We start from the raw sequence: 26,864 nt of genomic DNA, 5'->3' as shown, positions 1-26,864 counted from the left end.
TCAGTCCCACATAGGCAAAACTGACTAATTTCAAGGTAGTCAGGAATGGGGATGGAGCAGGTAGTGGCAGGAAAGGAGTAAGGCTGGCAGCTTAGGCAAGAGAAAGAAAAAGTCTTTGTCAAGATCATTACTTCTTTGCTAATCAATATATACCCAACATTAGGCACAATGCCTACACTATGGCACATACTCAATAATTTGTGCTGAATGAATGGATAAATGAAATGCATGTAACAGACTGTGGAACTCATTGGGGAAACAAAACTATATAGTGGGAATATTTTGAAACTACATTGAGAAGAAATAAGGAGACGAGTTACTAGAAACAATTGTGAACTTGGTGACTGTGCTGGTTATGTACCATAAGAGACTATGTTCTTTTAAAACACTCCTGGGGGGCAGACCTATTGTGGGTGGCATCCTTTGATCAGGTTTTTTTGATGGAGAAGTGGCCCCAACCATTCAGTGTGCATCTTGATTAGTCTACTGCAGTACTCAAGAGAGCTCAGAGCTGACACAGACCAGGAACTTGCAAATGCAAACAAGGGTGTTTGGAGATGCTAAGCTAAGAGACAAAGCCCAGCATTTGCCCCAGATAAGCTAAGATAGGAACTCCAGATGCATAGAGAGAAACACCCTAGGAGAAACAAGCAAGGACTCATAGTTGCTGCAAGAGATGAGCTAAGACAGAAGCTGAGAAATATTTTGGGGAAAGCCACTGGAATCAGAAGCTGAATGCAATGCAATCCAGGAGCAAAGGACCCAGCAGATGCCAGCCACATGCCTTCCCAGCTGACAGAAGAGTTCTGGATGTCATCAGCCTTTCTTCAGTGTAGGTATCCTCTTGTTGATGCCTTAGTTTGGACAGTTTTATGGACTTAGAACTGTAAATTTTACACCACTCAAACTGCCTTTATGAAGGCCAATTCATTTCTGGTATATTGCATTTCCAGCGGTGTTAGCAAACTGAAACAGTCATGGAGGATATTCTGGGAAATAAGCTCAGCCTTTTAACTCTCTGAAAAATAGAACTAAAATCAAAAGTCAAACTGGTAACATTACTGATATTACCGAAATATAGAGAACTATAAAATAATACTATGAAGAACTATACACAAATTAGATAATCTAAACTAAATTTCTAGAAATACAGAAATACCCCTAAGGGTCTCAAGAAAAATAGGAAATCTCAAGTGACCTATATGAAGCATAGGGATCAAATCAGTAAACAAAAACAAATGTCAAACACTGTATGGCTTCAATGGTGATTTCTACTAAACATACAAAGAATTACCAACAACCTTTCTCAAATTCTTCCACAAATTTGAAGAGGAGAGAATATTCCATAATTTATTCCATGAGGTTAGCTTTACCTCTAATACCAAGTCAGATAGAGACAGCATAGGAAAAGAAGCTTTGAGACCAATTTTGCTTGTGAATACAAATGCAAAAATCTTCAACAAAAATACTGGAAATCCAAATTTGGCAGCATATTAAAAGGATTATCCACCATGACAAAAGAGGACTTATCCTAGGAATGCACTGGTGGCACAACATAAGAAAATCAATCAATGTAATACACTACATTAATGGAATAATGAAGAAGAAAAACAAGATCAGCTCAACCGACACAGAAAATGATTTGGGAAAAAATTTGAGACTCTTTCATAATGAAGACACACAAAAAATAGGATTAGAAGGTAACTTGCTCAACATGCTTAAGGGCAGCTCTGAAAAACCAACAGATAACATCATACTCAATGATGTAAGACAAACTTTTCCTATGAATATTGGGTACAACACAAGAAAGCCTTTTGCTTTTATTATTCAAATTTGTACTAGAAATTCAAGCTGAAGAAATTAGAAAAAAAGAGATAAAAGGCATCCAAATGTAAAATGAATAATTAAAACTATCTCTATTCAAAAATGCCATTATCCTATAGACAGATAATCCCAAATAATCCAAGGGATGACTATTAGTCCTAATAAAATCAATGAGAAAATTTGGGTGGTACATTATAAATATACAAATATCAGTTGAGTATTATCAGCTTTTTTTTTTTGCAAGTGCTTTTCTAAGAAACAAGTCATCATTTCATTGAATTAGCAACAGCATTTTTATAAATTGGAGAAGATGATTGGTAGATTACAAAATCTATCCTCTGAGGCCAGCCAAATAGAATTTGAAGCTTTTCTTTTAAAACTTATTTTAAAAATCTAGACTACAAATGCCAATATGCAAGACAGAAAAATGTCCAAAGACTTTTTGAACACAGACTGGTGGAATCCTTTCTGGGCAAGATGATTCCTTGATTTAGGCCCAAGGTCCCAGGGCAGCCCTGGTGCCAGCAGCACTTCACTTCTGTGGAGCCCAATATCTCAACCTGAACTCCCTATTGTGGGTAAGGCAATTCTGGATGTCTATCTGCCATCTTCAACTAAACAGTCCTGACTAGCATGCTCTCCAGCACCTACTCGAAGACACTGAATAATCAGATTACCAAAAGACAAAGACAAAGAAATTTCTGAAAGCAGCAAGAGAAAAGTGTTCCATCACATACAAGGAAAGCCCAATAAAACTAAGTGTGGATCTCTCAGAAGAAACCACAGAGGCAAGAAGCAATGACAAGATATATTTAGGATACTGAAAAACTGCCAAAGAATTCTATATCCAGCAAAACCATTATTCAAAAATGAGAAAGAGTTTAACATACTTTCAGATAAACAAACACTGAGAGAGTTTGTGAACAAGAGACCAGTTGTACAAGAAATACTAAAGGGAGTGCGACAGATAGGCAGGGAAAACCAGGAGACAGAGGTTTGGAAAAGACTGTACAAATGAAGAGTAATAGGGTAAAAAAGAAAAAAAGAAAGAAATGACATAAAATCCCAAGGACATCAAGAAGACATCAGAAGAGCATGAGGAAGAATTCAAAAGAGTAAACAGAAAAATAACAGATCTAATGGAAATGAAAGCTACTCTAGATGAAATTAAAAATAAACTATAGACACACAACAGCTGATTTGAAGCAGAAGAATAAGTAAATTAGATGACAAAGCAATAGAATTCACAAAAGAACAAATGGTGAAAAAAACAATAAAAAAATTTGAAAAGGATCAAAGGGAAATGAACCACATGCAGTGCAAAAATATAAGAATCACTGGTGTCCCAGAATGAGAATAGTAAAGGGCTAGGAATAGTATTTGAGGAGAGAGTCAGGGAAAGCTTCCCAGCCCTTTTAAAAGACATAAGTATGCAAATCAAAGAAGTGTAACAAACTCCAAATAGAATAAAACCAAATAAACACATCACAAGACACATACTAACCAAATTGTAAAATACCGAAGAGGAGAAAATTCTGAAAGCAGCAACAGAGATGTGCTTCACCGCATACAAGGGAAACCACATGAAACTAAGTACTTACTACTCAACAGGCACCACAGAGGCAGGAATGCAATGTTATGATATATTTAAGATACTGAAAGAGAAAAATTGCCAATGAAGAATTCTTTAACCAGCAAAACAATCCTTCAAAAGTGAGGGATAGTTTAAAATTTTCACATAAAAACAAATGCTAAGAGAATTTACTAATGAGACCTACCCTGAAAGAAACACTAAAGGGAGTTCTATTGGCAGAGGAAAAAGGAGAGACATCTGAAGAAGGACACAGTACTATTATTAAATATTGTGATAGAAATTCTAGTCAGAGCAATTAGGCAAGAAAAAGAAAAAACACATACAAATTGGAAAGGAAGAAGTACAACATCCATTATTTGCAGATGATATGATCCTATATTTGGAAAATCCTAAGAAACAGATGACAAAACTACTTGAGCTAACAAACATATTCAGCAAAGTGGCAGGATACAAGATTAATGCACAAATATCAGTAATGTTCCTATATACTAGTAATATCTACCTGAAGAGGAAATCAAGAAAAATATTCCATTCACTATGGCAACAAAAAGAATCAATTACCCAGGAATAAACTTAATGAATTATGTAAAAGACCTCTACAGAGAAAATTATAAAACTCACTAAAGGAAATCAAAGAGGACTTAACCAGGTGGTAACAAAATCTCTGTTCACGGATAGGACAATAAATGTTGTTAAGATGTGAGTTCTACCCAAACTGATCTACAGACTCAGTGCAATACAAATCAAAATTCCAACATCCTATTTTAGAGACATTGAAAAGCTATTTATCAAATTTATTCAGAAGGGAAAAGGGCCTCAAATTACCAAAAATATTCTACAAAAGAACAAAGTGGGAGGACTTACACTTTCTGTCTATAAAGCGTATTATAAACCTACTGTGGTCAAAACAGCATGGTACCAGGACAATGATAGAGATACTGCTGAATGGAATCAAATCAAGAGTTCAGAAATAGACCCCCAAATTTATGGACAGCTGATTTTTGACAAGGGTCACAACTCAACTGGGAAAGAATCATTTTTTCAACAAATGGGGCAGGGAGAATGGATATCCATACCCAAAGAATGAAAGGTGACTCCTACCTCACATCCTAACTCAAAGTGGAACAAAGACCTAAATATAAGACCCAGTACCATAAAACTCCTGGAAGATAATATAGAGAAACATCTTCAAATTCTAGTAATAGAGAGGAGGGAAGATGGTGGATTAGGAGAAATGTCTCCATGAAAAACACTAGATAAAAGACATAAAGTGTTTCAAAACACCAGTTCCAGCAGTGCACCAACTAGACAAGTTCTGCTCAATCCACAGGGACCGTGCACTTGATGAAACTGAAAGTCTGCATTCAGAAATGAGTGAGTGAGCATGCTAGGGAGCCAGCAGCCACGCTGCAGTTGAGAGAAACCAGGGGCTGGCATTTGGAGAGGGATTAGTTTTAAAACCCCAAAAGCAGCTGTGAATCTGGCAGTGAGAGCCACAAAGTCAAGTATGGGGGGAGTGCCTTTCCCACCCTGGGCACCCAACTCAGTATCTGGCATGGACCATAGCCTTCTGCACACCTGCAGCTAATTGTTCCAGAGGTAGGAAGGTGGAGGTCTGTGAAAAGGAGGAAATTACCATGCCCCATACAGCCATCTTTTCAGGAGGCTAGGAACACCCATGTGGCACCACAGCCCAGAGGTACACCATGCAGTCAAGTGCAGCAGGAAGTGCATTCCAAACCCCAGGTACTCACTTTATTATCTGAAACGATAATAGCCTTTTGCATACCCACAGCCAATTGTCCCAGAGCTAGGAAGGTGGAGGTCCACTGAAGAGGGAATTTACCATGCCCCATACAACCAACCTCTCAGCGGGCTGGGAATGCCCCTGTGAGGCACAGCTGACCAGAGCTTCCCTTGGAGACTATGCTCACCTGTGATGTGCTGTCTTCCCCCAATGGAGGCCCTTAGGACCATATATCAATCCAGGGACTTGCAGGTCTGCAGCAGAGACAGACTGTGGGGAGACTGAGAAGAAGGTTTGGACACCTGCATGGCTTCAAGTCTCCAGGAAGACCTGGGAGACTTGATTCTTAAAGCCACCTGCCATCCCTAGCTGTTATGCACCTCCCACATTCAGGGCTGGCAGAACCAACTACACATGGAAATTTGATGCACTTATTGGACCCCCAAAAGATTTGGACCCCCACTCACCACATAGACAAAGTTGGGAAGAACTGGACTGAGGGCAGTAGGTGGCTTGTGGGTGCCATCTGCTGGTAACTCCAACGAAGGGCACATCAGCAAGCTGTAGCTCTGAAAAATTAGAGATAATTGTTCAAATAAGGCTGCATATCCTAAAATAACCCTATCAAGATAAGCAAATGCCAAGAGACCAAAAACAACAGAAAAATTTAAAGTACGTGAAGAAACTGGAAGATATGGATAACCCAAACTCAAACACCCAAATCTAAAGATCAGAGGACACACAGTACTAGGAGCAAATAATCAAAGAACTAATGACAAACAATGAGATCAAGGTATGGGATACAAAGCACATGAAGAAGACCCTAGAGGAGCATAAAGAAGAATTTGAAGTGTAAATACAAAATAGACAACCTTATGGAAATAAAAGAAACTGTTGATCAAAATTAAAAGATTCTGGATACACACAGTACTAGATTAGAGGAAGCTGAGAAGAGAATCAGCTAGCTGCAAGAGGCCAGAATGGACAGTGAATTTACAAAAGACAGAATGGGGAATAAAAAATCAAAAAAATCAAAATGGACCTCAGGGATATGATAGACAACATGAAGTGCATAAATAATAAGAATCATTGTTGTTCCAGAAGAGGAAGAGAAGGGTAAAGGTCTGGGAAGCACATTCAAAGAAACTGTAGGGGAAAACTTCCCATATCTTGTAAACAATATAAATACACAAATTGTAGATGCACAACAAATACAAACAGAATAAAATGAAACAACTTTCTCTGAGATATATACTGTTCAGCTTGTGAAAAGCTGAAGAGAAGGAGCAAGTTCTGAAAGAAGCAGAGAGAAGCAATTCACCACATACAAGGGAAATAGCATAAGATTAAGCAGTGACTACCTAGCAGCCACCATCAAGGGAAGATGGCAGTGGTATGACACAGTTAAAATTCTGAAAGAGAAAAATTGCCAAGAATTCTTTATCCAGCAAAGCTGTCCTTCAAATTTGAGAGAGAGCTCAAATTTTTCACAAACAAATGCTGACAGAGTTTGCTAACAAGAGATCTGCCCTACTTGAGATACTAAAGGAAGCACTCCTGCCAGAGAAACAAAGAAAGGAGAGAGATGCATGGAGAAAGGTTCAGAACTAAAGAGATTTAGTAAGGGTATGTTAAAGGAAATTAAGAGAGAGAGGGAAAAATACATATGACAAACATAAATCAAAGGATAGGATGACTGATTCAAGAAATGCCTTCACAGTAATAATATTGAATGTGAATGGATTCAAGTCCCTGATTAAAAGATACAGAATGGCAGACTGGTTTAAAAAATATGAACCATCAACATGTTGCTTACAGATGACTCATCTTTGACATAGGGACACAAAGAAATTGAAAGTGAAAGGATGGAGAAAAATATTTCATGCAAGCTACAGCCCAAAGAAAGCAGGAGTAGCAATATTAATCTCAGATAAAATAGACTTTGAATGCAAGGATGTTATGAGAGACAAAGAAGATCACTACATACTAATAAAAGGGATGATTAAACAGGAAGAAAAAAAAAATCATAAATCTTTATGCACCCAATCAAGGTGCCCCAAAATACATGAGAAAAACATTGGCAAAATTAAAGGAAGCAATAGATGTTTGCACAATAATTGTGCGAGACATCAAAACATCACTCACTCCTATTGATAGATCAGCCAGACAGAAGACCAATAAGGAAACTGAAAATCTAAACAATCTGATAAATGAATTTGAATTAACAGACATATATAGTACGTTACATACCAAATCACCAGGATATACATTCTTCTCTAGTGCTCACAGAACTCTCTCCAGAATAGATCATATGCTGGGCCATAAAACAAGCCTCAATGAATTTAAAAAGATTGAAATTATTCAAAGCACTTTCTTTGATCACAATGGAATACAAACAGAAGTCAATAACCATCAGAGATTTAGAAATTCACAAATATCTGGAGATTATACAACACACTCCAAAACAATCACTCAGTTAAAGAAGAAATAGCAAGAGAAATTGTTATATATATAGAAATGAATGAAAATGAGAGCACAACATTCAAAACCTATGGGATGCAGCAAAGGTGGTATTGAGAGGGAAATTTATAGTTCTAAATGCATACTTTAAAAAGGAGGGAAGAGCTGAAACCAAAGAACTAATGGAGAAACTGAAGAAGTGAGAAATTGAACAGCAAACCAATTCTAAACCAAGTAGAAGAAAATAAATAACAAGGATTAAGGCAGAAATAAATGACATAGAGAACAACAACAACAAAAAGAAACTGAAAATAAATAACACCAAAGGTTGGTTCTTTGAGAAGATCAACAAGATTGACAAGCCCCCAGCTAGACTGAAAATACCAAAAAGAGAAAACATAAATAAACAAAAAAATGAATGAGAGAGGAGATATTACTGCAGATCTGGAAGAAATTAAAAAAATATATGAGGATACTATGAACAAATGTATGCGATCAAACTAGATAATTTTGAGGAAATGCGTAATTTACTGGACACATGTAAACAAGCTAGGCTGACAAGAAAAGAAATAGAAGACCTCAACCAATGAATCACAAGCAAAGAAATCCATTCAGTCATCAAAAAGCTCCCCACAAATAAATGCCCAGGGCCAGATGGCTTCAGATGGGAATTCTGCCAAACATTCCAAAAAGAACTGACACCAAACTTGCTTAAACTCTTTCAAAACACTAAAGAAAGTAGAACACTACCTAACACATTTTATGAAGCTAACATCACTCTAATACCAAAAACAGGTAAAGATGCTACAACAAAGGAAAACTACGGGCCAATCTCTCTAATGAATACAGATGCAAAAATTCTCAACAAAATACCTGCAAATTGAATCCAAAGACACATTAAAAAAATCATATACCATGACCACGTGGGGTTCATTCCAGGCATGCAAGGATGGTTCAACATAAGAAAATCAATCAACGTATTACAACATATTAACAAATCAAAAGGGAAAAATCAAATGATCATCTCAATAGATGCTGAAAAAGCATTCAACAAAATCCAGCATCCTTTTTTGATGAAAACACTTCAAAAGGTAGGAATTGAAGGAAACTTCCTCAATATGACAGAGGGCATATATGAAAAGATAGACGTACTGATCAATGGAATCAAAATGAGAATTCAGAGACTGAAAGCCTTCCCCCTAAGATCTGGAATGAGACAAGAATGCCCGCTGTCACCACTGTCATTTAACATTGTGCTGGGAGTGCTACCCAGAGCAATCTGGTAAGCATACAAATTGGAAAGAAAGAAATAAAACTGTCGTTATTTGCATATGATATGATCTTATATCTGGAAAACCCTAAGAAACTGACAAGCCATACAAATTGGAAAGGAAGAAATAAAACTGTCGTTATTTGCATATGATATGATCTTATATCTGGAAAACCCTAAGAAATTGACAACACAGCTATTTGAGCTAATAAATTTAGCAAAGTAGCAGGATACAAGATTAATGCATGCCAGTAATGTTCCCATACACTAGAAATCACCAAACTGAAGAGATACTCAAGAAAAAGAAACCATTTTCAACAGCAAATAAAAAAAAAATCAAGTACCTAGGAATAAACTTAACCAAATATGTAAAAGACCTATACATAGAAAACTACATAACTTTACTAAAACAAATAGAAAGGAACCTAAGAAGATGGAAAAATATTGCTTGTTCATGGATAGGAAGGCTAAATGTCATTAAGATGTCAATTCTACCCAAACTCATCTACAGATTCAATGCAATGCCTATCAAAATTCCAACGACCTACTCTGCAGACTTGGGAAAGCTAGTTATCAAATTTACCTGGAAGCAGAATGTTTTAGTTTGCTAATGCTGCTGTGGAATGCAAAACACCAGAGATGGATTGGCTTTTATAAAAAGGGGGTTTATTTGGCTAAACAGTTACAGTCTTAAGGCCATAAAGTGTCCAAGATAACACATCAGTAATCGGGTACCTTCACTGGAGGATGGCCAATGGCATCCGGAAAACCTCTGTTAGCTGGGAAGGCACGTGGCTGGCATCTGCTCCAAAGTTCTGGTTTCAAAATGGCTTTCTCCCAGGACATTCCTCTCTAGCAAGCTTGCTCCTCTTCAAAACGTCACTCACAGTTGCACTCTGTTTTTTCTCCTTGAGCCAGCTCATTTATATGGCTCCACTGATCAAGGCCCACCCTGAATGGGTGGGGCCATGCCTCCATGGAAATATCCCATCAGTTGTCATCTACAGTTGGGTGGGGCGCATCTCCGTGCAAACAACCTAATTCAAATGTTCCAACTTAATCCCCACTATTCTGTCTGCCCCACAATATTGCATCAAAGAATATAGCTTTTTCTGGAGGACATAATACATTCAAACCGGCGCACGGAAGATGCCTCAAATTGCTAAAAACATTCTAAAAGAGAAAAACAAAGTGGGAGGACTTACATCCCCTGACTGTGAAGCTTATTATAAAGCCACAGTAGTCAAAACAGCATGGTACTGGCAAAAAGATAGACATACTGATCAACGGAATCAAATTGAGAATTCAGAGATTAACCCCAATATCTATGGTTGACTGATCTTTGATAAGGTTCCCAAAACCACTGAACTGGGACATAACAGTGTTTTCAACAAATGGGGCTGGGAGAGCTGGATATCTATACCCCCAAAAAATGAAAGAGGACTCCTCCCTTACACCCTATACAAAAATTAACTCAAAATGGATTAAAGACCTCAACATAAGAGACAGTACCATAAAAATGCTAGAAGATAATATAAGGAAACATCTTCAGGACCTTGTATTATGAGGTCACTTCCTAGATCTTACACTCAAAGCACAAGCAACAAAAGAAAAAATAGATAAATGGGGACTCCTCAAACTAGAAAGCTTCCATTCCTCAAAGGAATTTGTCAAAAAGGTGAAGAGGCAGCCAACTCAATGGCAAAAATATATGGAAACCAAATATCTCACAAAAGACTGATATCTTGCATAAATAAAGAAATTCTACAACTCAGCAATAGTACAGACAGCCTAATTATGAAGAGGAAATACAAATGGCTGAAAACCACAAGAAAAAATGTTCAGCTTCACTAGCTATTAGGGATATGCAAATTAAGAACACAAAGAGATATCATCTCATACCAATTAGATTGGCTGCTATTAAACAAACAGGAAACTACAAATGCTGGAGAGGATGTGGAGAAATTGGAACTCTTATTCATTGTTGGTAGGACTGGATAATGGTATAGCCACTCTGGAAGACAGTCTGGCAGTTCTTTAGAAAACTAGATACGGAGTTACCCTTTGATACAGCAATTGCACTTCTTGGTATATACCCAGATGATATGAAAGCAGTGATACAAACAGATATCTGCATGCCAATGTTCACAGCAGCAATATTCACTACTGCAAAGAGGTAGAAACAACCCAAATGTCTTTCAACAGATGAGTGGATTATCAAAATGTGCTATATACACAGGATGGAATATTAAATGGCAGTAAGAAGGAATGACATCATTAAACATATGACAACATGGATGAACCCTGAAGACATAATGTTGAGCAAAATAAGGCAGGCACAAAAACAGAAATATTGTATGTCATCACATAACATATAAAATAAATCATTTATAATGTAGAATGCAGGGGATCTAGTGATAGAGAGCAAAGAGTGAAGAGGGGGCAATAATCTAATAAGAAAAGATAAGTGATTGTGGGTAAACTTAATGTTCTGGGAATACTCAGGAAAGACTATGGTTTGTTAATTTCTGGGGGAATGGTAGGAACCAGTTCACAGAAATGTAGTTATTTTAGGTTACTTGTTTCTCTTATTCCTTTGCTGGGTTATAGTCTAAATATTCTCTTGGGGTAGAGTAGGAACATGTTGGAAGTATCATAGTTATTATAGGTTATTAGCTTTTTCTTCTCTCTTTTTTTTTTTTTTTGCTTTATTTGAAATGTTTCTTATTGTTTGTTTTTCTTTTAATTTTCTGATAAAGTTAATTGAAAAAAATACAATGAAAAAAATATAAGCAGAGCCCCCCCCCCTCCTCCCTGAGGAGCTGGGGTGAAATGCAGAGATGTTCGGCTTCCTCACCTGGATGGCTGTTGATGTTCTCACAAAATTGAGGACTGGCAGGATAATGGGCTGAGCCCCCTATCATAGGACTTGCCCTTATGAAGCTTGTTACTGCAAAGTAGAGGCTAAACCTGGTTATAATTTTGCCTACAAGTCTCCCCCTGAATGCCTCTTTGTTGCTCAGAATTGGCCCTCTTTCTCTAGCTAAGCCAACTTGGCAAGTGAACTCACTGCCCTAACCCCCTACATGGGATCTGACACCCAGGGGTGTAAATCTCCTTGACAATGCAGGTTATGACTCCCGGGGATGAATCTGGACCTGGCATCATGGGAGTGAGAACATCTTGACCAAAAGGGGGATGCAAAATGAAATGAAATAAAGTTTTAGTGGCTGAGAGATTCCAAAAGGAGTCAAGAGGTCACTCTGTTGGCCACTCTTATGCACTAACAGATAACCCTTTTTAGGTTTTAATGTACTGGAATAACTGGAAGTAAATGCCTGAAATAACAAACTGCAACCCAATAGTCTTGACTCTTGAAGACATACGTATAAGAATGTAGCTTACAAGGGGTGACAATATGATTGTGAAAGCCTTGTGGATCACACTCCGCTTTATCCAGTGTATGGATGGATGGGTAGAAAAATGGGGACAAAAAACTATAGGAAAAATAGGGCGGGAAGGGGGAAAAATGTGGGTGTTCTTTTTTTACTTTCTTTTTATTCTTATCTTCACTTTTTCAGGTACAAAGAAGATGATCAAAAAAATAGATTGGGGTGATGAATGAGCAACTATATGATGGTAATGTGAATTATTGATTGTACACTTCAGATGACTGTATGGTATGCAAATATATCTCAATAAAATTGAACATAAAGAAAGGACCTAGTAATAGGAGGCAGCTTCTTACACCTTACACCCAAAGCACAAGCAATGAAAGAAGAAATAAATGGGAACTTCTCAAGATCAAAACCTTCCTTTCCTCAAAGTACTTTGTCAAAAGGGTGAAGAGGCAGCCTACTTAATGACAGAACATACTTGGAAACCATGTATCTGAAAAGAGACTGATATCCAGCACATATAAAGAAATTCTACAATTCAATGAAAAAAGCACAAACAGCCTAATTATACAAGGGGCAAAATATATGAAAAAAACATTTATCAAAATAGAAAATACAAATGGCAAAAAAACACATGAAAAAATGTTCATCTTCACTAGCTATTAGGGAAATGCAAACCAAAACCACAAAGAGATATCATTTCACACCAATAAGAATGGGTGTATTTAAACAGGAAACCACAAATGCTAGAGAATATGTGGAGAAATTAAAACACTTAACCACTGGTGATGGGAATGTATAATGGTACAGCCACTAGGAAAGACAGTTTGATATTTCCTCAGAAAAATACATATTGACTTGCCCTATGACACGGCAATTTCATTACTCAGTGAAAGTAGCGAAGGTCTGAAAGTAGTGACAAGAACAGGCATTTGCACAGTGATTTCATAGCAGCATTACCCACATTTGTCAAAAGGAAACAATCCACGAGTTCCTTGAACAGGTGAGTGGATAAACAAAATATATGTATACATATGATGGAACACTATGCAGCACTAAGAATGAATGAGGTCCTGAAATCCATGACAACATGGATGAACTTTGAGGACATAAAGCTGAGTGAAATAAGTCAGTCACATAAGTGTTACCGCTAATGTGTACTCCCCAGATAATATAAAATCAGTGCATTAAAATGTAGAATATAGGGATCCAAGAGATAAACAGAAGCTCAGAAGAGCAAATGATTATCTAATCTGTACAGACCTGTTAATAAGGTTTAATGTAAAGGTATGGGAATGAACAGGAGTGAAGATAGTTTGTTAATAGGATTAAAAGTGTCAGTGCTGCTTTGAAGGCAAGCATGATTGAAAAGTCTTGTTTAATGGCACATATCTCACAGATTAGCACTACAAAAGTAAGTTCATTCTTGCATGATCTACTTCTAAGGTATGACACTGGTACAAAGAGTTAACAACAGAGTGGTATATGGGAAAACTATCTTTACCACACTATGGACTATATTTAATAGCAATACCTTACTAGAACCACACTAATATGAGGAATAAATAATTTGTGGGTGATATGAGGTTTGGGGCATTTTGGGTTGTGATAATTGTTTAATATTGAGAGCAATTGTACAAAAAAGTAAAGATAATGTAAGACATTGTTTATGTTGGACAGAATATGCTATGTGAAATTAGGGACCCTGTAATTAATAAGTCAAGCTCTTGATCTTGAGGCTTGCTCTTGTGACACTTACTGCTGTACAAGGGAGGTTAAGCGTAACTTACAATTATGCCTAAGAGTAACTTTCAGAGAACCTCTTTTTTGCTCAGGTGTGAACTTTCTCTCTCTAAGCCCAACTCTGTAAATTCATTACCCTCCCTCCTTCATGGGAAATGACTCCCAGGGGAGTGTGTCTCACAGGAAATGTGGGACATAACTCCCAGGAATGAGCATGGTCCTGGCATTATGCGACTGAGAGTGCCTTCTCTCTTTTCTTTTTTTAAACTTTTTATTCAATTTTATTGCAATATAGTCACATACCATACAATAATCTGGTGTAAATTCAATTGTTCTCAATGCCATTTTATAGTTGTGCATTCATCAACAATTAATTTTTGAACATTTTCATTACCACAAAAATTAAGAATAAGAGGAAAAATTAAAATAAAAAAGAACACTAAAAACTTCCTGTCCCCCATACCTCCCTATTATTCATTTACTTTTTGGCCCCATTTTTCTACTCATTTTTCCATAAACTGGATAAAGAGAGTATGAGCCACAGGTTTTCACAATCATTTGGTCACACAGTGCAAGCTATATAGTTATGCAATCACCTTCAAGAATCAAGGTTGCAGTTCAACAGTTTCAGGTGTTTCCTTCTAGCTATTTCAATACACTAAAAACTAAAAAGTGATATCTTTATAATGTATAAGAATAACACATTAACCAAATGTGGGAAAAGAAATTTAAGAAAATAAGTGGCCAAGAGAGTTCAAATAATATCAAGAGGCTATCCTGGAGGTGATTCCTATGCAAGGATCAGCTAGATTTTCCAAATTGCCACAGGATCTAGGTCCAAATCAACAGTAGTCCCCAAAATCCTAAAGAATTCCCAGGTCCCTATGTGAGGCTCTATAAAAGTTTCACTCACTAAGTTTATTTTTCAGAAACCTAAATAGTCCAGAGTGTTCCTATGCTAGAGAAGTCCCAAAAGCCAGAGGCAACAGCCTATTCAAGAACATCAACCAGGTGCATCCCTCTTCCCCATTATGTTGACACCCCTTTTCAATATGAACAGGTTAGTATGATCACTGCCCAAATATCCCTGCAGATTGAGACAGCGATCAAAAGAGAGGGAGGTGGTCAGTGTCCCATTGTATGCACACACCACAGTTCACCCCTCTTTTCATCAGTTGATGTACCTTCAGACCACCTCCATCCATTGTAAATCATGAATAATGTCACCATAAACACTACACTAGTAGTGCAAATCTCCATTTATGCCCCTGCTTTCAGTTCTTCCAAGTATATGCCTAATAATAGGGTTTCAGGATCATAATGACCTCCTGTGGACCCACCACACTGCCCTCCAGATGGGCTGCCTCATTCTACTTCCCTACCAACAGTGAATAGGTACATCCCTGTCTCAACCTTTTCTTCAGCACTTGTATATGTTTATTTTTTAAACAATTTTATTCACACATCATATAATCCATACTAAGCAGATAATCCATGGTTCTGGCATAATAACATAGTTAGGCACTCACAACCACAATCCTTATGAGAACATTCCCATTTCGTCTGCAAAGAAAGAGGTAAAACATGAAGAATAAAAAACAAAATAAAATAAAAAGGAGAAACAATGATAGTAACACTAAGAATCCCATACCCTTCCCTTATATCCCTCTTATTAATATTTAGCTTTTGTATATTACCTGGTTTATTTCATTGAAGTGCATTAATGTAATCAATGTTACTGTCAACTATAGACCCTAGTTTGCATTGGTTGCATTTTTTCATATATCATCCCATTCTCAACACCTTGCAATGTTGACAATCATTTTTTCACCTTCATGTAGAAACATTCTTATATTTGTATATTTAATCACCATCATTGTCTGCTCTAGGTTTCACTAAGTTATACCATCCCAGTTCTTATCTTCTCTTTCCTTCTGGTGTTATATAGGCCCCTAGCCATCCTCTTCCAATCCTATTCACACTCAGTTGTGTTCAGTGGAGTTACAATATTGTGCTACTGTCTATGATTTGGTCTCTTGAATTTTTTATGTTCAATCTTATTTTATTTCTCTCTTTTTCTTTACCCTTACTGGTGGTCTTCATTTCTATACTCTTCTCCAAACCTCTCTCTCCTGTCTTTTACTATCTGCCTATAGTCCTCCTTTTAGTATTTCCTTTAGAGCAGGTCACTTGTTCACAAACTCTCTGTGTTTGTCTGAAAATATTTTAAACACCCCATTTTTGACTGGTATAGAATTCTTGGTTGGCAGTTTTCATTATCTTAATATATATCATACCACTGTCTTCTCACTTCCACAGTTTCTGCTGAGAAACCTGCACATAATTTTTATGAGCTTTTCTTGTATCTGATGGATCACATTTCTCTTGCTGCTTTCAGAATTCTTCATCATTGACATTTGACAAGCTGATTAGTAAGTGTCTTAAGAGTATGTCTGTTAGGATCTATTCTGTTTGGGGTACATTTAGAGTAGATCTATTTGGATCTATTGTCTTTGGGGTACACTGCACTTCTTGGATATGTAATTTTCTGTCTTTCATAAGAGATGGGAAATTTTCAGTAGTTACTTCATCCATCATTCTTTCTCTTTTCCCTTCTCTTCTTTTTTGGGACACCCATGACATATTCATATGCTTCATGTTGTCATTAAATTCTGAGATGCTGCTTATATTTTTTTCATTCTTTTCCCTATCTGTTCTTCAGATATCCTGTCCTCTAGTACACTAATCCTTTCTTCAACCTTTCTAAATCTGTTGTCAAGTCTCCATCATATTTTTTATCTTTTATTGTGTCTTTCATTCCCATAAATTCTGCCACTTATTTTTCAAACTTTCAAGTTCTTCCTTATGTTCACCCAATATCTTATTTATATCCTTCATCACTTTGGCCACAACTTCCCTAAAATTGATTTTATTTTTGAATTGACTTAGCATGATTGGTTGAATATCTTTATTTAGTTGTTTCAACTCCTGTACCTCATTTGAAGTGTTAGTTTGTTCCTTTGACTGGGCCATATCTTCATTTATCCCAGAATGACTTACAATTTTTGTTGGGGTGTAGGCATCTGGTTGCCTTAATTAGTTTATTTTAGAGATCATTTTCACTCTTGCCTACAGGTTTCTTGTTGGTTAGCTTTGTTCTCTATCTCCTTTCGTGTTCAGTTCCATTTATTCTAGACCTTTAGCAAAACTTTTGTTTAACTTCTCAGAATTTTTAAGCTCCTCTGATTTTGTTTCTTGCCCTGCCTGTATGGAACATTTTTCTTGAGGACTGTCTACCAAGATACGATCTACCACAACAGATTTTCCCAGACCAGACAGGACAGGTCTCAGGAAGAGGTTGTAATCAGTATTAAGTTTCCCTGAGGATAAGATACAGCAGGTTGTCACACTTTCCAAGGACTTTCAACTCTGTGCTTTTCCTGTACAGCCCAGCAGGTGGCAGTGTTCAGCTCCCCACCAATGTAAAGAGATGCAGTGCCTTTAACTCTTAGGAGACCCTGTCACTTCCAGGGGCATGCTTGAGACAGAGGTTGAGTAGACAGTGGGTTTAAACTGTCTCTGCCCTCCAGCCCCTGGGGTCTGAATTCTCTGAAGGAGTGCTGCCACATGAGCTGGGTCCCATCACCTCTTTTCTTGGGCAAGATATGCCCTTCAGAGAATTAGCGCCTTCACTTGACTCCTCAGTCTCAGACCTATCTAAACTCCACCCATGCCTGGGTCAGTGCTGAAAATTGAAAATGCTTGAGGATTTTCTAATGAAGTACTTAGAATAGTTTAAAAAAAAGAAAAAAATCCCATTTTCAGAGCCATTACCCAGCCCCCAAATTTCACCAATAAAGAGCTGGAGTTGGTACCCAGATTTACGTGCCCCTTTCCTTGGGGCACAGACCTTTTCCAGTATTCTGAACTCAACCAATTCCAAAAGACTCTGCTTTTACTTATTTATTTTATTATTACATTTTTCCATCATCTCCACTGCCTCTCTGCCAGGAAAGACCTCAGGGTTCCTTTGCTGCTTGCTCTGGGTTTATGTGTGCTGGCAGGTTGTATTTAGTAATCAAAATTTGTTAGCTAAAACCACAATTGGAACTTGTTTGAGCTCCCTTCCCTTGCTCCTAGTAGAGACTGCTCCTTTTTTACCATAGAGAAGTGTTCCAATTTAGCATGCTGTGCCAGTAGTGGAGGGGCACCAGCCTCTGCAGGGGCTTTACTTACAGTTCTATGTTAACATCTCAGACATTCTACCCATTCCAGAATGGTGTATGATGTGTATTCAGTCACTGATGTTCCCCCATCCAGACAGTGCTAAATTCTAGACTTCCCTGCACTGCCATCTTTCTCCACATCCTCTACATATTGCTGATCTCCAATCCTTTAGGAGCCCCAACCACAACAGCTGGGCCCAAATTAAACATTTGTCCAAACCCTTTATAAAGCCCCTTCACAAAAACATAAGTAAGAACCATAATCACTGATGCCATAGATCCACCAAAATATCAATTCTTCAAATCCCAGATCTTTTCTCCCACTGTTCTGGATTCATGCCCATCCCATCTCCCTAGCACTAGTAGATACTGCAGGCCTAAATCAATTGTTCATTCTTCCTTTCCCTAGGCCAGTCAATATCCTTTCTGGACTCCATTTTTCTTAGAGGTGATGAGTGCTGGGCAGTCAACAGGGTAACCAATGTTCCTGCCCACTCCAAAATCTACAAAGACACTTGATTGACATGAATTTTCCACAATGACACACACTTCCTGCACATGTGATATTCTGACAACTAACATTAATACCAACAGTTTCTAGATGACTATGAACATGCTGACAATACACTGTATCTGATAACACACACTAATATTCTGACAACAGTGACACACATACACAATCTTACCAACCACACTGACCACAGATTCTTTCCAGTCCCATGTCTGCATGGCACACATTCTGAGATGTTTGTATGAAGTTAATGACACAAAAACACCAAAAAATACTCTTATACAGAGCTCATGCAATAATCATGCACCCTGTGGCCATACATAATTGCTGGCCACAAATATAACCATTCAAACAAGAGTGGTATGTGTCTGTTTACATGTGGGCTTTGATCATGGAAAATTCAATCATTATCATTGTGAAAACCAGTGTTGTGTATGTCAAGGTGTGGAGATATGTGCATAAAGTACATCAGAGTCCTGCAATGCTGATGCTTCAGTGGCATATGAAACAAGAGACAGGAAAGACAAGAGGATCTGAAATGGTACAAAATATGAATCAGATAAAATCCATCAACAAAAATGAAAATGGAAAGAAATCAGTGATATTTTAATGAACTTTGAGGTGCATGCAGTAAGTACTTAATGTGGTTCCAAACTAATATAGATAATTCTCACTGGAAGTATAGTCATAACTGCTGTTGAAATTCCTATTTAAATGATTCTTAAATAAATTATAGTCAAACACTTCATTGCTTTAAAAAATTTCAGGGTAAAATAATTTCAGGTTCTGCTTTCATTTAGTAGCTTGTATTCAATAACTATAAATGTTGGACAAAATATACAAATCAACTGTTAGGACTAAGGAAAATCAGACTAAAGGGTAAACAATGATAATCATGGTGGTATAAAACTTCAACTTCTGTGTGAAACCAAAGGAATAGATATTTATTTGGTGTAAAATCTGTACTTTCTGTAGCACACTAATTTAACTTGAATGGTCAGTTTACTTGAACACCAGAATTACATGGAAACTTGAATTGGGAGTGAGATCTTGTTGGTTTGCATGGGGTTAGTGAGATGCCCTAATACATCCCAGGGTAATTTGGGCAGAGAATAAAAAAGTATTTGCAAAGCCTCATGAGGAACTGGGGAAAATGTGGAAATATTAAACTTCTCCACCTGGGGAATTACTGATATTCTCACAAGAATTGGGGACTACCAACTTAGAAGGCTGAGCCATACATCTTGGGGCTTGCCCTTATGAAATGTTTTCCTGCAAAGGAGAAGTTATGCCTACTTATCATTATGCATGAGTCACGCCCAGAGAACCTCTGTTGTTCCTCAGATGTGGCCTCTCTAAGCCAACTTGGCAGGTAAATTCACCAACCCCCCATGTGGGACATGACTCCCAGGGGTGTAAGGCTCTCTAGCAATGTAGGACATGACTTCCAGGGATGAGGCTGGCCCTGGCATTGGTTATCAAGAAAGACTTCCTGGACCAAAAGAGGGAAGAGAAATGAAACAAAATGGCTTCACTGGCTGAGAGATTTCAAATAAGAGTTGAGAGATCATTCTGGAGGTTATTCTTAAACATTATCTAGTTATCCCTTTGGGGTTTTTGGTGCGTTGGAAAAACTAGCAGGGAATACCTGAAACTGTTGAACTATAATCCAGTAGCCTTGATTCTTGAAGACTGTGTAACTATATAGCTCTTAAGGTGTAACTGTGTAATTGTGAAAACCTTACTACTGACACTCCCTTTATCCAGTGTTTGGACAGAAGAGGAAGAAAACAAAGACAAATAAATAAATAAATAAATATTGGGGGGATAGGGAATATGGGATGTTTTTGGTGTTCTTTTTTTGTTTTCATTATTATTCTTATTTTTTTGAATAATGAAAATGTTTAAAAGTTGACTGTGGTGATGCATACACAACTATATGATGATACTGTGAACCATTTTTGTACACTTTGGATGATTACCTGGTATGTGAATATATCTCAATAAAATTGCATTAAAAATGACAGGGAGGAAGAGGAACAGACAAAATAGGATTTAACAAAGGATTATGAACACTGAATCAATATATAAATTTTTTAAGCCTCTAGTGTATTAGAACAACTAGAAGGAAAAAGCTGAAATTGTGGTACAGTAACCATATCATTCTTGGAAACTTGTTCTATAATGGCTTTTTAAATTGTACTTTGAAAGTTCTCATTGTTTTTATATATATATATATATATATATATATATATATATATATATATATATATATATTTCACAATAAAAATTGTTAAAAAATTCAAAGGGAAGATATTCCTCAATAAAGAGAAAATAAAAAGAATCACAGTGAGCAGTTGACAAAGCCTGTACAGATATGTTTGTAAACTGACATAAAACTAATGATCTTCCAGGAAAATATCAATTAACTAAACTTACTGCAGAAAAAATAAAAATCTTTAGTATCCATGGAAGAATTTGAGAATGTTACCCAAGGAACAATTCCCTCTGATTGCCTACACTTACCGCCAATCATGTACAAATTCAGATGGTTTCACAGGTGAATGTTTCAAACATTCAAGGAACAGATAATTCCAATTTTATCCAAACTTTTCCAGGGTATGTGACATCAGCATGATATCGATATTAAAACCTGACAAAGATAACACACATGAAAAACAAAATATATTCCAATCTCATTTATAAATATTGACACAAAAAATCTTAAATAAAATATTAAAAGATAAAATTTGTAATTACATTAAAAGAATATAACATGAACAATCGGAATTCATCCCAGCAATATGAGGGTGATTTTTATGGGAAATATTTTAATATAATTAACCATTTTAATAGTTCAGAGGAGAAAAACTATAATCTTCTCCATACAAAAATAAAAGGCATTTGACAATATTAACTATCCCTTTATAACTTAAAATAACCCTTAATAAAATAGAAGTCTGTGTCAAAATTGCATTTATTTAAAAACAAAATAAATAAGTAAATAAAAATTTTAAAAAAGATAGTAAAAAGACAGTCTATTCAATGGGAGAAAATATTCAGAAACCACATGTCTGATAAGAATTTAAATGCAGAACATATAAAGAAAACCTACAACTCAACAACAAAAGGACAAAAATGGGCAAAAGACATGAATAAACAATTTTCCAAGGAGGAAATACAAATGGCTAAAAAGCATAGGAAAAGATGCTGAACTTCACTAGCTGTCAGGGGCTGTCCAGGAAACCCAAATCAAAACCACAGTGAAATAGAATTTCACACCTAATACAATGGCCTTTGTCAAAAAACAGAAAACTGCAAGTATTGGAAAGGATGTAGAAATAGGTGACCTACCTATTACTTAAGTTTATAACCACTGATCCTCTGAGACTCCCTGAGGATGACTGTGAGTGGCAACTTTTATTGTCAGAACTCGTCATGGTGCTTATCCTCTCGTCTAAAATTTCTCATCGACCATCATTAATAATTATGACTACCTCCTATGTAATATTTTGTGAGAAATAACGAGCTAGGACATTCAAAGTACATAGAATTTTGTCTGATGTACATTAAGATTTCAAGTAAAATTTATTATGATCTGATAATCCTCCCATTTAAAATAAAGGCTAACTCCCCTTTGGGAAATTTTTAGCAAAGAAAAATGTATGCAAATCGATATGAAAGATAAGGAAGAATTGAATCCAACAGACCAATACAAGTACCTTCAATCACCTGAAAGATGCGAGAGATTGCTCACAATTTTCTTAATACATACCATCTCTGAAACCTTAATGCATGATTTATTAGAATGGCAACATCTCCACAAGTTGGCTTTCATTGATTGAAAATCAAATAATGTAATTGGAAACTTTACCTGGGATCCGCGGGGGGGTGCTGCAAAAGCATTCCCGCCCGGCTCCTGCCCCCGCGAGGAAGGGCCACAGGGAGCTGATCCGCGCAGGGGCCGCTGCGCCCCTGGGAGACCGTCTGAACCGCTAGTGGAGCCAGTGACCCGCTCCCTCCAGCTGAGGGGAGGCCCGCGGAACGCAAGACTCACGTTTGAGAGCTTTGAGAGTTATACTTGCCATCCACCATCTTGCGGCTATAGCGACCGCCTTGCGCACCCCAGGTTGCTACACTGATGTTGCCTCAACGCCATCCAGAGACTAGCAGAAGCTTGCGGAGTACCAAATTCTCGCGATAATATGCCTTTCTTCCAGCGACGTGAGAGGAAGGAAACCGCTTCCGGTGTCGTAACTTACTCTCACCCTTGAGAAGAACGGGAGAAGAAAGGCCGACATAGTTTGGGACTGAAAGAGCCTATTCAGCGGCAGAAGGTCATCTCCTTAAGCTTTCAAGATTAGGAAAATGGAAAAAGAACGGTTTTAATATTCATATTGTTTGCTTTTTAACATCCCTAAAGAATCAGGCTGAGTCGCACAATGAATGGTGTGTTCTTGTTGAATTGTCAGCATTTTCTCTTTCCTAGTGATTCAGGAAAAGGAAACAATTAGTGCATTTTAAAACTAGTGGCATCATTTATTTGATGAAACACATTAGGTAGAACTTCAGCCTAATTGATGGGGTTTGTGAAAGCAGTCAGTCTTGAAGGATGTTCAGGCAGAGTCCCCTTAGTTTCTGAACTGTTTCTAAAAGGTTCAGCGTGGTCATATGTGGTTTTGGAAAATTTGTTCTGGGTGTTGGTCATGTGGTGACGCATTCCCCAGAGTGGAATTCAGTTTTCTGACCCAGGAGAAACCAAATCTGTAAGCTCAGCTTCCTAAATTGTTGTCTAGTAAACCTCGACAAAGTGGCTTCCCTAGTTGGGCAAGTCTCTTTTCAACCCTGGCAAAGTTTAGAATTCAATATAGATGGCAGATTTACCTCCTCTTCCTCCTGAGACCCTTCTAATATGATAGGAAAGGGTTTTTATAAAGGCAAAACCCATGAGGGCAAAAAGGTGGGAATCCTGTGGTGCTGGAGCTAGGTGGACAGCAGTAGCTGCTTTAGATGACTGGGGTGTGGAGGCCAGTGCCTGAGGCATCCTGCATGAGAATGCAGCTGGAAAAGGGGACCCCAGACCTTTCCTCCTACCCATGCCACTGGAAGGTATGGCCTCCTGTTCCATCAGTGACTATGTCTCCTCTTGGCACCAGTTCCCAGTTCAAAAGAAAAGACTGGTAGTTTGAGGTCCCCTAGAAGAATGGACCAGCTCTATCCTGGCCACAAAGGTCTGCAGCCCCAGGCACTAGGAGCATCTCACTTGTCACGTCACTGAAAATCCCACGGTTCAGAGACACCAGAGTGAGGGGGGAAATAAAGGAAGAAGGACTCAGAAGGAACAGAGATGATTCTTACACATCTCTTCTGGGATTATACATTAAGGGTTTTTTTGGGGTATTTCCCTGCTAGGTAATGAATTCTTCATTGTTCAGCATCATAATTTAATATCAGATTGTTTTTGCAAAATGATAGAACCACTTCAAACAGCAATATGTAATACTTCATGCTACTGTATATCGTTTTTCATTTTATCAATGTAGTAAGTGTAAAATGTTATCTGGTGACCTTAATTTGCATTTCTCTTTTTTTTTTTTTTTTGTAAATCTGAGCATATTTTGGAATATTCATGGATCTTTCGTATTTCCTTTTTTGTGACATGCTTTTTCAGATCTTTTTCCTATTTTTCTTCTGAGTTGTCTTTTTTAAAAATGAGTTGTAACTCTTCATATAGTCTTGGTAGTGATGCCTCATCTGTTAGTATCATAAAATGTCTTATCCCAGTTTATGACTTGGTTTTCACTTTCTTTACAGTGTCCTTTGATGAAAAGATATTACTGATAATAATATTCTAAACTTTATGAAATTTCTCCTGTTTGTATACTTGTCTAATTTTAAAAAATAATAAGCTCACTTATTCTAAAAAATTATCTGTAGGTTCTCTGGGGTTTTTAGGTATTAATTTAATCTCTGAATAATTGTAATCTCTAGTCAAGTTAATGTCTTGGCTAGGACCTCTAGAAAGAATTGTTTATATTAGTGAAACTGAGCATTGCAATTTTAAAGAGAATCCTTCTAGTGTTGCTGTGAATATTTTTTGCATGTCTTTGTTGAAGAAGATTCCCTTTTTTATTCCTAGTTTGTGAGGATATTTTTTATTTTTCTTTTTTATTCTTTTGAAAAATTATCTTACATTTATAACAAATTTGCAAGTATAGTACAAAGAGTTTTTTCTTCCCCTGAAGCATTTTAGAGTAAGCTGCTCAACTATTGTCTCCTCACTCCTAGTTTATATTTCCTATAAGCAAAGATATTCACCTATAATAACTGCAATACAGCCATCAAAATCAGGAAATTTAAGTCAATATAATATTACTATCTAGTCTTCAAACCTTCAAATTTCACTTATTAGCTCAAAAATGCCTTTTACAGCAAAAGGAATCAGCTCAGAATCAGATTGCATTGCTTGTCAACATTCTTTTGTCTCCTTCTATCTGGAAGCACTTAGTCTTTACTTGACTTTCAAAACCTTGACATTTTTGAAGATCACAGGCCATTTATTTTGTAGAATGTCCCTTAGTTTGTGTTTGTGACACTTTTACATGATCAAATTCAAATGCACATCTTTGACAGAAGTATCACCACCCTTTTTTGATTGTGTGACTTGGATACATTTAGACACAGAAATTAACAGTATCTGGTGATACTGTGTTTTCAACCAGAAAGTAATGATTAGCTGACTTATGTTCTTTTGTATTAATAAGTACAGTTCTTGAAATCAGTGAACACTGACCTGAACTGGGAAATATGACAGTGTACTTGGTCTGTATTTTATATGCCTGCATGGTAAAGCACTGCTGTTACCCAGGAGAAAGTATGTGGTTTTTAGTAGCTTTATATGGGGGAGCCACTGAATTGAATGTTTCATATGAATAATATGTACTCTAAATATGTTTTGTAGGAAATTTGCTTTCAGTTCAATTGAGCGTACATAGTATGTCTGGTCACTGCTACTCCTAGACACTAGCTTGCCACCTAGGTGTGTCTTAAATATGAATTAAGAATGTTTATGTATGTTTCATTTATTTTGGTGTATAAAAATAAGTGATGTCAACAGTTATAGAATGTTTATGCACATTTAAGTATAAAGATACATTTGCACATATTTATTTATCGTTACTACTTTGAAACCTGGTTTGTGTCACATCTTGTGTTTTCAGATGTTCAGAAACATCTGAAAATATTTAATTTGGATCCAGGTATTTACCTTTTTATCACTTTATCATATTTTTGACAAGTTTGAAGTAGCTTTTGATCCATATAGTACATATACTTTGGGAATATATGTACCTGGAAAGAATTAAGATTTGACAGAGAAGAATTTTGTTACTCTATTAAAATCTCTTGTGGTTTTATTATAAGAGTTAATAATTAATAGCCTAAGGTAAATCTTATACCTAGATGATGGCTAAAATTCTGAAGTTCCCATGTAACTCCTAATTCTTAGGTAAATCAGAAGTTTATTTAGTCATAGAAATTTATGTATGGTGATTCTGTTTTCAACATTTCAAAAATCACTAACTGACATAATCTACCTTGGGTATAATAGGGCTATTTCTCAAAATCAGTGAACATGGAAATTATCACATGGTGATGCCACATGTGTTAAGTTTTTCTTTAAAATATACTAGTGGTTTTATGCTTTACTTTTAAAGAAATTATCTATGTAATGCAGTGGGTTGAACAGCTTTCTGACATATTAAGTCTCAATTTTAATGTGTTAAATTGCCCTTTACATGAAGCCAAGGAAGATTAATATTGGGTAAGTAGTTAAAAAATTCAGGTTTGTTTATTTTATCCATGTTTTGGAGGCTGTGCATGCATGTGTAAGAAACTATTAGTGAAAGGGGAATTTAACAACAATTGCTTTATAAATCTCCTATAAAATCTATTAGTGTGGCATTAATATCAGGTGAGTATACTTTTAGTTACTACCTCTTAATTCTGGAGCAATACACTTTGTATTAATTTAAGGTACATTTTTCCATTTTCTCTTGCTATAGAGGTTTTTTCATGCTTGATTAAAATATT

General features: G+C 36.8%; 1 protein-coding gene across 7 annotated transcripts in view; it reads right to left on the bottom strand.

Moving 5' to 3' along the window:
* LOC119511718 (putative zinc finger protein 705G) overlaps positions 1-22,966 on the bottom strand; it is a 64,213-nt gene extending 41,247 nt beyond the window's left edge. For 6 of the 7 annotated variants that reach the window (XR_005212236.1, XR_005212238.1, XR_005212237.1 and 3 more), the window contains exons 1-3: positions 22,648-22,938; positions 21,300-21,426; positions 5,633-5,734 (exon numbers count right to left, since the gene is read on the bottom strand). Coding sequence is in view for 3 of the 7 variants with exons in the window: in XM_037806225.1 (XP_037662153.1) it covers positions 5,633-5,719 (87 nt within the window). In the remaining 4 variants the exon portion in view is untranslated. Of the gene's footprint in view, positions 1-5,632; positions 5,735-21,299; positions 21,427-22,647 lie in introns of all 7 variants that reach the window. The other variant, XM_037806226.1, reaches the window with a different exon arrangement.
* Between the last annotated feature and the right edge of the window lie 3,898 nt (positions 22,967-26,864).

Source organism: Choloepus didactylus, chromosome 16 (genome assembly GCF_015220235.1).
Source record: "Choloepus didactylus isolate mChoDid1 chromosome 16, mChoDid1.pri, whole genome shotgun sequence".
Lineage (NCBI taxonomy): Eukaryota > Metazoa > Chordata > Mammalia > Pilosa > Megalonychidae > Choloepus > Choloepus didactylus.
Note: the sequence above shows the minus strand (reverse complement) of the source record. Positions and strands in the feature narration are given on the sequence as shown.